At 35.7% G+C, this 15,624-nt stretch overlaps 1 protein-coding gene across 1 annotated transcript in view; it reads left to right on the top strand.

Annotated features, from left to right (window-relative positions):
* Window positions 1-15,624, top strand: part of Exo70 (exocyst complex component 7) — a 63,509-nt gene that overhangs the window by 8,404 nt on the left and 39,481 nt on the right. Inside the window, exons 2-3 of the mRNA XM_081731477.1 lie at window positions 6,121-6,286; window positions 10,194-10,402. Coding sequence (XP_081587603.1) covers window positions 6,121-6,286; window positions 10,194-10,402 — 375 coding nt within the window. The remainder of the gene's footprint in view (window positions 1-6,120; window positions 6,287-10,193; window positions 10,403-15,624) is intronic.

Here is a 15,624-nt window from a genome sequence, read left to right as displayed (position 1 = left end):
GGGTATTTTTTTTGTTGTTGTAATTTTGTGGTTAAACTGAGTGAGTGCACCCCATCACTTGCAGGTTAAGTCTAAACACACCGCTCAAAATATTTGTTAAAAAAATATAATTCTTTAACTGATTTCTTACGTATTGTACTTAAAAAGTTTGCGCTGGACGATATAACAATACCCGATTTGAAAAGTTGCAATTCTTTCCCGATTTGTTTGTAAGTACAGCGTCAGGACATTAAAAAAAATAAAAAAATAAATAAAATCTAGGTGATCAGTAAGAAGCACGGCATATGTTGGTTTTTGGAGGGACCAGCATTTTTTGTAAAAATTGTCACTATTACGAGGGTGGGCTAATAAGTTCTCGGCCTGACCCAGAAGGACTTGAGCTGCAGGCATGAAAGTTTGAGGCTATTCAACATAGTCCCCTCGAAGGTCAACACACTTGGCACTTCGATGCTGCAACTTCTCCAACCCCTCAAATATATATATATATATAATTTCTCAAGGTCTGCAGAAAAACTGTTCCGCAGCTGTTATCACCTCTTCATCATTGTGAAATTTCTGTCCTTTCAGTGCTGTTTTGAGTTTTGGAAACAGATAATAATCAGAAGGGGCAAGATCTGGCGAGTAAGGTGGGTAGTCAATGCACTGAAACCCTAGGTCCCTCAGAAAATCCATTGTTCTGCCAGTCTTGTGGACGGGAGTATTGTCCTGCAAGAACAAGACACCTCGTGTCAACTTTCCCCTGAGCTTTCTTTAATAGCGTCCTTTATCTTAGCCAGCAGACTGCGGTAATACTCTGCAGTTATGGTTTGACCCTTTGGAAAGTAGTCTGAGAACAAAACACCATCCTTATCCCAGAATATTGAGGCAAGCACCTTCCCTGCGGACTTTTGTGCTTTGATTTTTTTTTTTGGGGGGGGGGGGGGGCCTTGGAGATCCTGAGTGACGCCACTCGCATGACTGCTGTTTAGTTTCCGGATCAAAGTAATGCAACCACGTTTCATCCTGGGTAACAAACCGATTCAAAAAATCGTCCTTGGAGTTCGCAAAGTGCCGTAAAATCACCTGCGATGATCTCACACGTTCGCGTTTCTGATCCGCGTTCAAACATTTCGGAATCCATTTCGCAGAAAGCTTGCGCATGTCCAACTGATCATGGATTATTGACCCAACACGTTCTTTGGATATGTGCACTTTGTCAGCTATCTCGTGAAGCGAAATCCGTCTGTTGCTCAAAATCAGGTCATGAATCTGGCCCACTTTTTCCGGAGTTGACACTGACACTGGCCTACCACACCTGTCACCATCTTCTGTTGAAAATTCACCACGCTTGAAGTTCGCACACCATTTCTTCACAGTGTAGTATGAAGGGCACTGTCCACCCAATGTGTCTAGCATGCAACCATGGATTTCCTTCGGCGACTTTTGTTGCAGGAAGAAGAACTTCATTACACCTCGCAACTCCTCTTTGGTGAATTTGACATCTGGCTCCGCCATGGTTCATTCAATTACCTGTAAAATAAAAACCGTTCATTGTAGAATCGTGAAATTTGGTACTTAAACATATAGAAGATCAACATTTCACATGACATAAATTACATCAGGGTAGTACAGTCGGAAGGGGGTCGGGCCGAGAACTTATCAGCCGACATTCGTATGTTATATATTGGTTACTTTTTGTTAGCTTAGGTTAGTTTAAGCGAGGCTAGGTTAGGTACTTCACGGTCTTAAATTTGTACTTACCTTCAGAGTTTGTATAGATCGGTTACGGCCTTCAAAAACTTGTCTAATCCTTCACTAAACATCTGAATAGGTATTCGGCCAAATATCCTTTCATGTGCGTCGTCCTCTACCCAAATACAGGCACAGAGCACTTTGTCCAACGCTACCTACTCTGTACCTACCATTGTACACACTGCATTTCCATTCTATTCACTTCACAAATTACTCACACATCAATTACCCTTTCGTAACATGAACTCATTCTCCCTATGAACATTCTGTTTCTTATGGTTTTGCCTTCCCCCTAAAACCGACGTAACTCAAAAATACAAATGCTATCTAAGTGATTCAGGCTGGGCGAAGATGACGAACCGGTGAGAAAGCAGAGTGTCAGCGATGGTTCGTATGCATATAAACGAGATTAGTGAAAACGCTTGGATTTTCGCAGTGATGGGGATTTCTATAGCACTTGTAATGGTTTCACACTAGAACGGTACACTTGTAAAATAAAATGCAGCTACCGTGTGTATAGCTACCGTGCAAAAATATTACGCCATCAGAGAACAATATCTGATACACCTCTTTATCCGGGACAGGACGTTTTGGCGCTGCCGTTTGGGCGCAAAGCCGTTTAGACGCCAGACGTTTGGGCGCGAGGTACATAGTAAAAATCACAATTTACGATATATAAAGTAAGCTAGGCACTGAAAACTAAGCGCGAATATAGATATATACATTTCCTACACTTCTATCTTTATCTCACCTCATTTATCTATCTATTTTCTATCTCTATCTTATTTATTCATCTAAATGAAATAGTTTAATGCGTTTGTGGCATTTGGTGTCTAACTTCGTAAAGGATTGATTTTTCGCTTGTTCACAATTCTTGTACTTCTGATCTAATGTTGATCTAATTTTTGTATTATATAAGAAAGCTAGGAAATGAAGGAATCAGACGAACTGTTAATAATTTTCTTAATGTTAATTAAAACATATTGATTTAATTTCTGTATTTTTTAAAAATAAGTTAATAATTACGTATTTATGAATATTAATTTTTTTTTTCGTATTAGTTTGCCAAACTCTTCTCTTCCTTAAGTTCAATAAAGAACTACCAATAAAAGATTTCAGCGTAGTCGCTAACACTCTCGCCTTCGGTGCGAGCTGTCCCAGGTTCGATTCCCGGTGGGGGCACTCGGTCGAAAAAGTGCAACACGCTCTTTCAGGCCAGACACCCTGAATGAGGTTTTCCTGGGTTTTCCTCATTCACACCAGGCAAATTTATACCTAATTTATAGTTCCAGGTCGCTTCCTTCCTTCCCCAATCCTTTCTTCCTTCCCTTTCCCCGGGTAGCGTGCTCCCTCAAACGTGACGGGCTAAATGGCCTTAGATGCCGAGAGCCCAGAAATCTAAAAATCCTAAATCCTAATCGAGTTGAGGGAAAGATTTTTCGCATACAGGGTGTCTAAGACATATTTCGCATACAGAGTGTCTAAGACATTGAGTTTAGGAACTGCAGTAAGCCGTATTTCTGGTATCACTTTTTTTTTTTTTTTAATTAACATTCCAATATAAAAATCAAAACTTAACACACTTTTTTTTCGGCCCATTGTAAGCATTTAATCTGCATTTAAGAAAGTGGCGAAAGGAAAAAAAAGAACGATTTCAAAGTGAAAAATAATAATTAAGTGTACATATATTGCTCATTTAGCCACTAGAAATGTGTTTGACATTCACACTTATTGCATAACTACAGTAGAAGGCCTGCTTTAAGTTCTTTAATGGAATAGGCTCACTATGTATGTAACGCAGTCAATCATATCTAGTCTCGTCTACTTACCTTTGGCTTGAAAAGTTATCAAATAAAAAGCACACTTAACTTTGGTTGAAACTTAAATTTACAAAATTTAATTGTTAATTCAGATTTTAGAATTTTGAAATTCCAGTGTTTCTAGTATTAAAACAAAATCCAGTATAATTCAAGGACTTTCACTGCAGTAGACACCTTGTGATATCTTGATTCGAACTTAGTACTCAGCGCCTAACATAATGACTTTTTAATTTAACTCGCGCCCAAACGTCCAGTGCCCAAACGGCAGGGCTCAAACGGCGGCGTCCAAACGTCACGTACCGTCTTTATCATGTGCACCTCTTATTTTAACCGTTGTATAGCACTTGAACTGATTTTAGATTAGTGCCCCACACTTGTGCATACAATTACATACAATGCAGCTGTATTATATCTATGTAATTCCGTAGCGTGCAGAAATTTCTTCAGAATAAACCTATCTTTCATTGCAAAATCTGTAATGTTACCTGTAAAGTTTGAGAAGTATGGTATGCCTAAACCTGATCTCACCCTATGTTAGATATTAATTTATACTGACGGAGTATTTCTGTATGCCCTATGCATTTACGTTGTAATACCCCATGTTCCGTAATGGCATTACAAACTCCTAGATGGCAGTATGATTATTCGATACGTTTTCATTTAGTTATAATCATCATGATTTAATTATCTGGCTTTATTTCAGTTTTTAAAATTTCAAAGGAATACTGTCAAAACGACATCAAAACGAGTTGGTGAACAGTACACAATATTGCACCTTAACATTTTATTGTACTAAAGAAGTAATAAAATATTATTCTAAACTGTATATTCTAAGTTACTCTTCCGACGCTCTTTATAATTATTTATTTGTAACAGTTTATTACTAGACAATTTTGTTTAATACAATCTTCAGTATAATTTAAGTATGTTTTGTGCCGCTTCTCCTTCTTTATTATATTCAAAAGTGTGGAAAACAAATCTACTTATAACAGGCTAATCGTCCATCTTGGACGGGCCATTTTGTTTCACAAATTATTAACTAAATCAATTTATAGTATTTATATTGATATTGGTTACGTTATTAAGCATATTCGATGTGATTTGAATTTTGAAAGAAGAGATAGTTACCGAAATTTGCCAACGATAGATAGCTACAAACTGTGATTGGCTGGACGAGAAATGGTTGCTCCCCCCTTTCCCCCCAAAAGAAAACTGAGTCATAATTCGAGATAAAAGAACATAAAGTTTTCTTTAAAAAGATGTTCCTTGTAGAATTACAAGGAAAATTATTACTGCTAGATGGGTGTGTTATTCTTCCACGCAAAATGTGAACCCCGTACTTGACTAAATTACATTCTGATCATTTGAGTATTGAAAGACTGAAAAATATTGCTTTAAGTGAGATTGGGTGGTCAAATCTAATAGAGGAGATACACTGATTGGTCCAGCATTGCAATTTGTGTTAAGCTGTGTATAAATGTCTGTTTTATCCCCAAAGACAGACTTAACAGTTGTATATCGGAGACTAATCCTTGGAAGCGAAACCATTTGGACCGCTTTTATATTTTTGGCTTCACTGTATTACCATTAGTAGGCAGGCCCGTATTTATATATTGTGCGCCCCTGTGCTGTACATAATTTTCCGCCCCTGCCCCCCTCCCATGGCACAATCTCATGTCTCAAACACGGAAAAAAGCCGTGATTTTGCAAACATACGAGCTCTTGTTGAGTAGCAGTTTAGGTATTACAAGTTACAACGTAATTTTAAATGGTCTAATTCTCTCAATGCTGATTATGATGTGGTGTTAGATAGATGAACGATAATAGATTGAAACATGAAATTTTAATGTTTTAAAACTTTCAGAGAAATGGTCCAAATAACCTCTTCCAGGTCCCTAGGTCACATCTGAGCTCAGATATGGGGTGCAAAATCTCCATAAGGAAAACAATGGGGGCATTATAAAAATAGTCGAAAATGACCAATATTAGAGTTGAATTAACAGTTTTTGGGGTCGCTGAAATGAATAGTGACAATTTTAATCCAATTCAATTTCAAGGTGATACTCCACTTTCCAGGGAGGGGGCGAGATTTTAAGAGTAATCGAAAACGACAGATATTAGTGTTGAATTCACTGTTTTCGAGGTCGCTGAGTTTAACGGTATCAGTTTTCATGATGTTCAAGTTCGTCGTCACCCCTTGGGGTGAGAGTGAGAGAGGATGACTTTTTAAAAGCATTCAGATAAGGTAGCTAATTAGTAACTAGCGAATTAAACACATTAACATATTTACTCGCGCTTGCGCTGAACTTTGCGGGTTACTAGTTTTAAATATTACTTTAGTGTATATCTTAAAAAAAAAAAAAAAAAAAAAATGCCGCCCAGCTACACGGTAATTTTTTTTATCTCGTAAGAATCCAATATGTATCCTGTAGCAACTATTAGCAAACATATTATTAGACTTGCCAAAAAGGGAGCGGATGAATTAGTGTTTAGTAAATAGTTTATTTTTCCAAAGCATAGTTTATTTGATTTTCTGACAACTGTTTCTCTTTTCAATCTTTATTTAAAGGAGCTGAACAATTTGAATTTGCTGAAGGAAACTGTGGGTAAGAGCAACCAGTTGACGAAAGGTATGGTAGGAATCCTGTCTTCATTTGAGCATCGCCTGGCGCGGTTAGAAGAGACTATATTGCCTGTGTATAACGAAACTGGAAACCTACAGAGAAGACAAGAGAGTATCCTTTGAAGCAGTTAATCTTATCTATTACGGTAAAATCTGATTGTTCGATAATTGCTTAATGACTCGCAAGTAGTGAAGTAGCTAAACATGTGTTTCTTGTGGGAGGTCATTGAGCAGTTTAAAAATTAGTAACAACTCAAACTATCATTTAACATTTCAAAATTATCTTTTCTGCTGTCTGATTTAAAGTGAAATGTGCGTGAACTCTTGAATAAATTGTAGGTAAATGTTAGAGATAAATAAGGAGCAGTGTTATGGGTACATCACTTGTAGTAGTGTGGTTTGTTTGTTTGATGTGATATTTTCTCAATTTACATTGAAACTGGAAGTAATAATCCGTTTCTAGCACTTCCGGTTTTCGTTGAGCGATTAGAGTAGAAATGGGACGCTTGATTCCAGAAAACATCATCTCCGTGTCTAATACCGATTTTGCTCAATAGTTTCTGATACGTTAAAACCGGAAATGGTTCTACCATTTTTGGTTTGAATGTAATTTCCATTAATAAACTCGATTCCTACTTTTCGATCTACATCCGGTAATTGATGGTGATCCATCAAGCAGTTCTTAAGGTTTCGTGTCTTCCGGATAGACAGACGGATACACGGACAGATAGGGTAAATATATAAACCAAAGTCCTTAATGAATTAGTACATTTATCTCCTGATTGAGTTCCTAAATAATTCTTTACAATCCTTTAAATTGAATGAAACAATCTGGCCACGTCTTGTAACGAGAACCATAGACAGAAATTTCATTTGGGATAGGGTGAGGGTTTCAATATTTGCCACTGTTAAAAGTTAATGTGAAAATAACTATTCGGTTTTCTAAAGTCCCATTTTTTTTTTCCGTTTCTCTACGGGAGATTTGAATCCCATGGATTTTCTCCTTCGGTATGTCCCTACTTGTAACCTCCACTAATTTTTTAAGCATCTCGAACACAAGGATACGTTCATTCCATCAGTGTATAATTTTCCATTATCTGTTTATTGGAGGAAACTTCGTAAAGTAAAGTGTTCGCTAACTTAAATTTTTGGTTTTCAATATACACTTACGAAGACTACGATTGCTGTTTGTTTTCAATATACACTTACGAAGACTACGATTGCTGTTGGAAACAGTTTGTTGTTGTCTGCGGTATTAGAGGATGCTTTTAGTTGAGTTTTTCAACAAGTTTAATATGTGTCTATTATTATCGTTAAGCCGTTTTTTTTTTCATCTATTGGGATTTTGATAAGCTTAAGAGATATTATTATTAGGAAATTTATTATCTATTAAGTGCTCATCCCTATGAACCTCATAAAAGGGAAGAAACCTAAGATTATTTAACTATCATCGAAGATACGTACATTGCAGACGGATATATCTTTAAGAGCGATAATTTTTCTGCTATTTAACTATCATCGAAGATACGTACGTTGCAGACGGATATATTTTTAAGAGCGATAATTTTTCTGCTGTTTTATATTTGTGAATAACAAAGCATCCATTAATATCATTCACATTAATCGCAGAAATTTGTGCACTTTTGTAATGTAAGTTGAATAAATAGTGTTAAATCAAGGATCTACAGTTTATAATGCACCGCAGGCCAAGACAAAGTAAAAACTATGCTTTGGGGTCATGCAATTTAAAAATAAATTGATACTTAAAAATTAACTTACAGCGGTGACAATTTAAGAACACACATTCGTATTTTCTATTCTGCGTACTCTACTTCATGTTTCGTTTGGGTAGGCCAATTACGGATTGAGTCACAAACGGTTAAAAAGTCTATATGAATTCTGTATTTTTCTGAAAATCAACCCGGTACCATTGACCATATCTGCTTCATAACCAAGCATGGTTAAAGAAAATATATTTACAGTTAAGTCAGATCTCGATTTAAGTATCATGGTGGCTAGCCACTTTTTCGGTCACGCATGGAATTGAAAAGAATTGGAACAATATTCATATATTGTTATTTTTATTCGCGGGCTTGATGACACATAGTTGCCGCTATTTGGTTATTATTGGTTTAAATAGTTTTGAGCTGTAAGTGTCTTTGGCTTCATTACTGATTGGAAAGTGTCATTAGGAAATCACAAGGCATTTCACTTTATGACTTTACTCGTGGTGAATATTTTCATCGTACTAATCTAAACTATAACTTTAAGTATTACTTAAAATTTAAGCACAACGAATATCTTATCTATTTATAATACAAAATCATCTCAGTCTGTGACTAACGCTAATTCCTAACAGTTCAGAATTGCCACTCCGCTACTTACGCTGCCTGCCTACAGGTTTGCCTTTATTTGAAAATAGATAATGATGATGCTGAACATGAGTGTGCTTTGCTATTCATTATTAAGATAAAAGCCGTATTAATAAATAAAGTTGTAATTACTTATATAAAATCCATCCGCACGCGTCACAATATAAATTGAAGCGCTTGGAGTATAAAGGTGTTATGTTACATTTTTCGAAATGTTGCATTCTGGCTGTTCATGCACGTGTTATATGGTACTCATGCTACCTAATACATTATTTGGTGAGTCCTCGTCGTAGTGCATATATTTAGAAACGATGAAGGTAGTATGTTAACGGACAAAGTTGTGAAAGTTAATTTTTCCATCATATTCAGTTTGTTACATACAACCTTTATCCTCCAAGCACTTCAATTATTAACGAATCAACATGAGCACGGTATGTAGACAGTTGTTGCCGTTTACCTTTAGAACAGTGCAGCATTTAACAAGCTTTACCTTCAACCCACATGAAGCATTCTGCATCATAATAAACATATTTAAATTTAGAGTCTCGCTGCGTATCGGTCTTCGCAAAATTTGCAATGTGCAATTACAACTGCTTTGTTGATTATCATAAAAATTGTGTTGCGTTAGCACAAATCGATACGAAATGAGGCCCTTGAGCATTAATATTTGTGTAATCACATGTTAGTTGGGCAAACTGAAAAAAAAAAGTTAAGTGTAAACAATTAGAATTTGTTGTTAATCACGACTTAAGCGTATAGTATACGCATTTATAGTAGTCACAACTCATATAGTACTTCTATGTACTATACAGTAAATACATTGGTTAAAATACACTATATATACAGGCTAGTATCGAAATACTGTACCCAGTATTCGAATTACTGGGGGAATGAGGGAAACATCTTTCTATGTAAAGAAACCAAAGTATCGATGAGGGATGTGTTTGTATGGGCGTGTACTGCAAAATATAATTTATTGTAAAGTACAAGTCATACCTCTAGAAAAGCCCTTTAATTCGCTTAGTGACTGTATTAAAAGTAAAAGTAGCTCAATAAGAACGTTCAACATTATTATCAAGTACTGAAACTAGATAACTAATCAATCGACTGTTTATGAATTTCTTAGGTTTATGAATTGCAACAGTTTTTGCCGTATAATCTTCCAGACTCTGGTTTTTGATCGAAGGTTATTTGTGACTGCTGGATCGATTGAATGTTAATTTTCAAATTGCAGAAAGCGTTTTCTGTGCTAATACGTCCAAGCTGAGAATAATTCCTGTCCGTGCCCATATCTGAGTGTACGTAAAAGGGAGGGTTCTTTCTCATTAATAATACTTATATTTTTGTCTGGGTAAGAAAGGCTGTCAGCTGTTGAGAACTGTCCGTTAATAGAGGTTTACTGTATTAGTATCATCATGCTCAATCAATGTTGTGGCCTTTAGCACTGGTTAAGTGGCTAGTGCGTGTTCCTTTGGTGCACGAAGTTTCGAGTTCGATTCTCGATGGGAGAGCACAAAAATTTAATTTCACAATCATTCACTTTAATTAATCATAATTGTCTTCTTTAGCCTAAAGGGCAATAACCGTGGGACGTTAGAATATTTTTTTTTCAATCAATGTTGCTTCTTCTTTAACTCATGACTTAAGATATTGAAAGAACGTTAAACGCATTAGACCATGTCATTGGTTTCTACAGTGTAAGTCAAGAAGTAGAGCCTGTAATTCGTGCTGGGCCTGGACCTATTGCCAATGGAGGATCAGGTCTTGATGCTTTTTTATCTTCTATGGATAGACTCCAGGCGGCATTAGAATATTTTGAAAAGAATAACTCACAGAGTGTAGAGTTAGAGAATGTGGTAAGTAAAAAGTCCTGTCAGTTGCACTTAATTTAACACTTAATCTTATCAACAGAGTTTTGAGAAGAAAAATAAAAGCACTTTGTTGAACAGGGCTGTAAATTTTATTTTTAACAGTCATCATCATTATTATTATCATAGGTCATTTGCTGCAACTGAGAAGCTTCCATGCTCCACGGTCTTCCGCTAACCTCTTCATTTTCACGTACGATTTTTCTGTTTTGATATCATCCATTAATTGTAGTCTCCTTCGCTCCTCCCGCTCTTTTCTGCCACCATACCCTCTAGCACGTCCCTCATGATACAGGTTCTTCTTACCCAATGTCCCAACCAATTTCTCTTCCTCTTCTTAATAATATTTAAAATTGTTCTTCCTTCTCCCACCATTTCTAACATTTCATTCGTTTTCCGCTCTACCTGACTGGTTCTCTCCATTCTTCTCCACACTCGCATTTCGAAAGCTTCCAGTCTTTTTTTCATCATTTTTGCGTAATGTCCAGGTTTCTGATCCATACAGCACAATTCTCCACACGAAGCATTTTATGAGTCTTTTCCTCAACTCTTTATTCAAAGTCCCACAAAATAGTATTTTCTTCCTCTTAACCCTCCTGTTACCAAGCTTTTCGACTCCTTTATTTTACCTACCCCAATACAATTTTGTGATTTAGTTTAAGATTTGTTTTTAGATTCTGTTATTTTCAATGAATAGCTTTATTTAGCATTGAAATACAGTGTTACAAATTATTAAAAATATTTAAACTAATGCACAGTACAACAAATTTTATATCATTCACAAGAGAAATTCAGTATTGGACACCTGTAAAATAAAAAATGTACACATTTTGGTTATCGTTGCAGTAAACTAGTACTTAGCCACAGTATAACAAATAACAATTTTGAAGTGTTCATTCGGGTACATTTTTGCACAACATGCACTTCACATGACATGCAGTTTTACATGTCAGCAGAACAGAAAGGTTGTCGAAAAGTTACATTTCCTCTCCACAGATGTGAAGCGCTTGTGCGATGTCCATAAGTTCGACCAACCGCAATAAGAATTACTAATGCAGCATACACTTTAGTTGTACTTACATCCCTCTATGTCTTTTGTTTGGACGAGTAAGCTACAATCCAAATAGAAATTACTCCTTTTTGCTTCCCTTGTTCGTTTCCTCGATAATAACGTTCACAATTTCTGGTCAAATAAATAACAAAAATGACTGTTGTGAATGTTTTCCCATCACCCATTGGGTCAGGTATTATGTTCAAATGTTGTGAAGCCGTCGCCGTCCAACTTTTGGTGGTTCACTGGAAAATTCTAGCCCAGCCCTCGGAACAAACACATCTCCAATGTCTTCATCTTCTTCCTCTACTTACTCACGTGTATGTCTATTATCTTCTGTTATTTCACCTTCAACTTCATCTACCGCTGTGATATGGTCTTTGTCGAGAGGTTCCATATATTCATTCAATTCATTATCAATGTCCCACTTACTTCCATTGTGTAGACTTTCCAATACCCCCTCTCTAGATAGTCCTTTGGGCATCCTTACTTGCAATTGAAATCTTGACTCGTATAATTTCAGCTCAACAATGAACGTCTACTAGAGATGCAAGGGCTCGGAAAAAAACCGGCTTTTTTGGAAAAAACCTCGGTTTTTTCTGCTTTGCTTTTTTGCTTGGGAAATTTTGGGCTTTTTTCAAAATTCTGCTTTAAATCGAAAAAGCAGACTTTGTTTCGCTTCTCTATAACACAGAAAGGCATTTAATTAGTGGTTGATGCCGATAATAATATAAAACCTCGAAAGTAAACCATGAATTTCGAAAAGATATTTTAAACAATTTTACTTCAACATTTTTACATTATGAATTCCAAAGGATTAACCAATGTATATAATAAAAACACATTTTAACCTCCTATATACAAAAGTAAGCAGAGCTGGCAAAAACCATGGTTGTTTCTGAAAATGCCAAAAACCCGTTTTGGGGGGGGGCAGTTTAAACCAGGCTTTTTTGGGGTTTAAACCAGATTTTTTGATTTAGATATTTTGCTTTATGTATTTATATTACATATTCACAGAAATAAGTTTGTTTCGCCTTGGTGTTATTATTCAACAACGGAGTTATGTTGGAAGAGGTCCCATAAGCTTAAAGAAGTCCGGTCAGTAAATTTCTTAAATTGAGAAACTCCCGCCCTAGCCATCGGGAAAATCCCGTCATTCTTTTAAATGTAAAACAATAACGGGAAAATCCTGTTAAATTTAATTTGCATGTAAAATTTAAAGGTCAACGCATTATAATCAGTACGCTAAAACTGAGTGACACACAATCATAGTCAACGTCTTACGAATAAAATCAGAAAAATAAACGCACTGCTGAACAAGACTGCACTTATTTAATATAAAAACACATTTACACGTGACGTTTCGATCTTCTATCCAAGATCCTCATCAGACGTCACACGTAAATGTGTTTTTATATTAAATAAGTGCAGTCTTGTTCAGCAGTGTGTTTATTTTTCTAAAACTGAGGTATTAAATTACAAATTTAGTATGTAGGTATCATTGAAAGTCCAATCCAAGCTAATGTTGGAAGCTAAGTAGGCAATCGATAAATTTTACCAATTTTAATCAATATATTTAAGCAACCTTCGCTTCTTTATAAAACAACAGGCATGCAGAAATATATAATTTGGTTTCGTTTTGTATGTTTAGGCTTAACATCCTTACGTAATACCGAGGTTATCAAGGAGAAGACTTTCGCTTAAACTGACATCCGAAAGAGTACTTGGTTTACACATGAAAGAAGGGTTGTGGTTCTACCGAGAATTGAACATGGGACACCTTGATTAAAAGGTGAAAAGGAAATAAGACTAATGCAGATGGTTTGACATGTGAAACGTCACCATGAAGTTCACACGATTCGCATTTTTGTTCTTTTAATTTTTTTAGTTTAAACCAGTTATTTAAAAAAAAAACAGCTGGTGTAAACGAGCCAACCCTCAGAGTAAAAACTTCTTTCAAAAAATACACAAATAACTAGCAAAATTGTATGTAGTATTTTTACTTCAAAATATTCCATACCCTCTTTTTGAAACAAAATAAAATTAAAATAAAACATAAGAGAAATACTTAGATTTGTGTGATACAATTAAAGGCTGCACATGGTTCTGTATATTCTTGAAATTCTACAGTCAAGTTTTTTATAACCACCATCAAGGGCGCCCATCAGGGGGGTTAAGGGGGCGCTTGCCTCCCCTAGAGGAAAATGTACTTCAGAATATTGAAAATCCAATAGGATTTTTACATTAGTTACAGCAAAATTTGAAACTATTTTTGAAACGTCGCTTATACTTGCCCCTCCTTGGAAACCACAACATGGGCGCCCTTGACCACCATCATGGTTTACCCAGTCCTCAAGTTTTCTGAATTTTTAACAAGAGGGATTCAACATATCATTACGGAACAAAAAACAAAACAACAAAAAAAAAAAGACTACGGAATATATTTAAGTTAAGCTAAATACAACTGCACAACAAACGTGACTGAGTGGTTGGCTTTTGCGCTTCTATCGGGAAGTCCGGGATTCAACCCAGCATTCGACCATTCTGACAAAGCCTTCCTTCATTCCATCTGAGAATGTAGAAATAGTGCGTGTACTGGCCGACTAGGAGTGTAGGAGTTGGCCGACTTCCTTTCTTATTGTTTTTAAATCGTTATTATTACTAATTACCAGCAGTGACGGTTTTGCGAAGGTTAGAGGATCGGTCTTTCGGACTGAAGCCTGTTCTCCAAAGTTGTGGAATGTCTAAAACGAACGAAATATCTATTAGTTATGCCTTTACTCATAAACTTTAAGCTCCCGTCAAATAAAAATTACGAATGTTTAGAAAAACTAAACATTAGTAGTAAGAAAACCCCTCCCAAAACACTTTTTTAAATTCGCCACTGATTCTCAGTATAAAATGATCTTCAAGGTTGTATCCGGAAGATTATTGCTAAACATATAAACGAAACGAAATATTAGTTATGCCTGTACTCATAAACTTCAAGCTGTTCCCAAATAAAATTAAGACTTTTTAGAAAACGAAACAATCAGAGAAACCCCTCCCAAAGTACTTTTCTAAATCCGCTATTGATTATTTGTATAAATTGGTATTCAAGGTTGTATCTGGAAAATTATTGCTAAATCATTGCACAACTACAGTATAACAGAAATGTGGAAATACGGTTTGACGGACATATTGAAAAACGTATGCTTTGACGGATATATAGAAAAACGTAAGTTTAACTTTCGTGCTAGAAGCTGGAGTACTAAGCTCTTAGAAATGAAACACGGATGACAAACTAAAATGATCTAGAGAAGGAAAAAAAAATGTCGATAACTCAAAAGTTAAAATAAAGTTAAATAACCTGTAAAATTGCCCTCAAATACTACATTCTTCATGTTAGCTTTAATTCGTAAAATATGTGCTCCATCCATCTTGATGGTGAATTACAGAGCTAAATATGGCATTCAGGTCGTGGAAATCTTATCTAACTATAGAATATACTATAAGAAAGCTATTTGGATAGAAAAATCATGAAAATGAAAAAATCCAAAATTTCCAAAATTCTCGGTTTTTTTCCAAAAAAGCCGGCTTTTTATGTGAAAAAAACTATCGATTCAAAAAAGCCGGCTTTTTTGCATCTCTAACGTCTACCTCATCTCAACAGAGAATAATATATGTTATTTGAGATAAACGATGGATGTATAGTAAACCTCAACAGTGCAAAAGATAAATAATGAAGAATGAGAGAAATATTTCGTAAAACCTTCTTTCTGACAAATAATAAAATAAGACATTTCATACCAAGCGGGGTAATCTCACAACCCCATTAATATATTCACTCAATAATAACTATAAAAACAAAGAAATGGGTTTGTCAAGAGTGTGAATACAATTTCAATCATTTTAGGACTAAGTCATGAAACCACAAGTATCCAGGTATCAAAAACTATACACTTATTCTATTTTTTCCCTCTTACTTGTATATTTGACACCGACCTCTTCGTGACAATCAACATGGCTTTCGTCTTTGTAACATTTATTTTCATCCCGTATTCTTCACAACTCTCCCTCACGTTTTCTAACATCTTATTGATTTTCTCTTCAGATTGTGCAACAAGCGCCATATCATTTGCAAACCATATACACCTAATCATTCTACCTGCTACTGAAA

The sequence above is a fragment of the Thermobia domestica genome, chromosome 11 (genome assembly GCF_964235325.1).
Source record: "Thermobia domestica chromosome 11, izTheDome1.hap1.1, whole genome shotgun sequence".
In the NCBI taxonomy this organism is placed as follows: domain Eukaryota; kingdom Metazoa; phylum Arthropoda; class Insecta; order Zygentoma; family Lepismatidae; genus Thermobia; species Thermobia domestica.
Note: the sequence above shows the minus strand (reverse complement) of the source record. Positions and strands in the feature narration are given on the sequence as shown.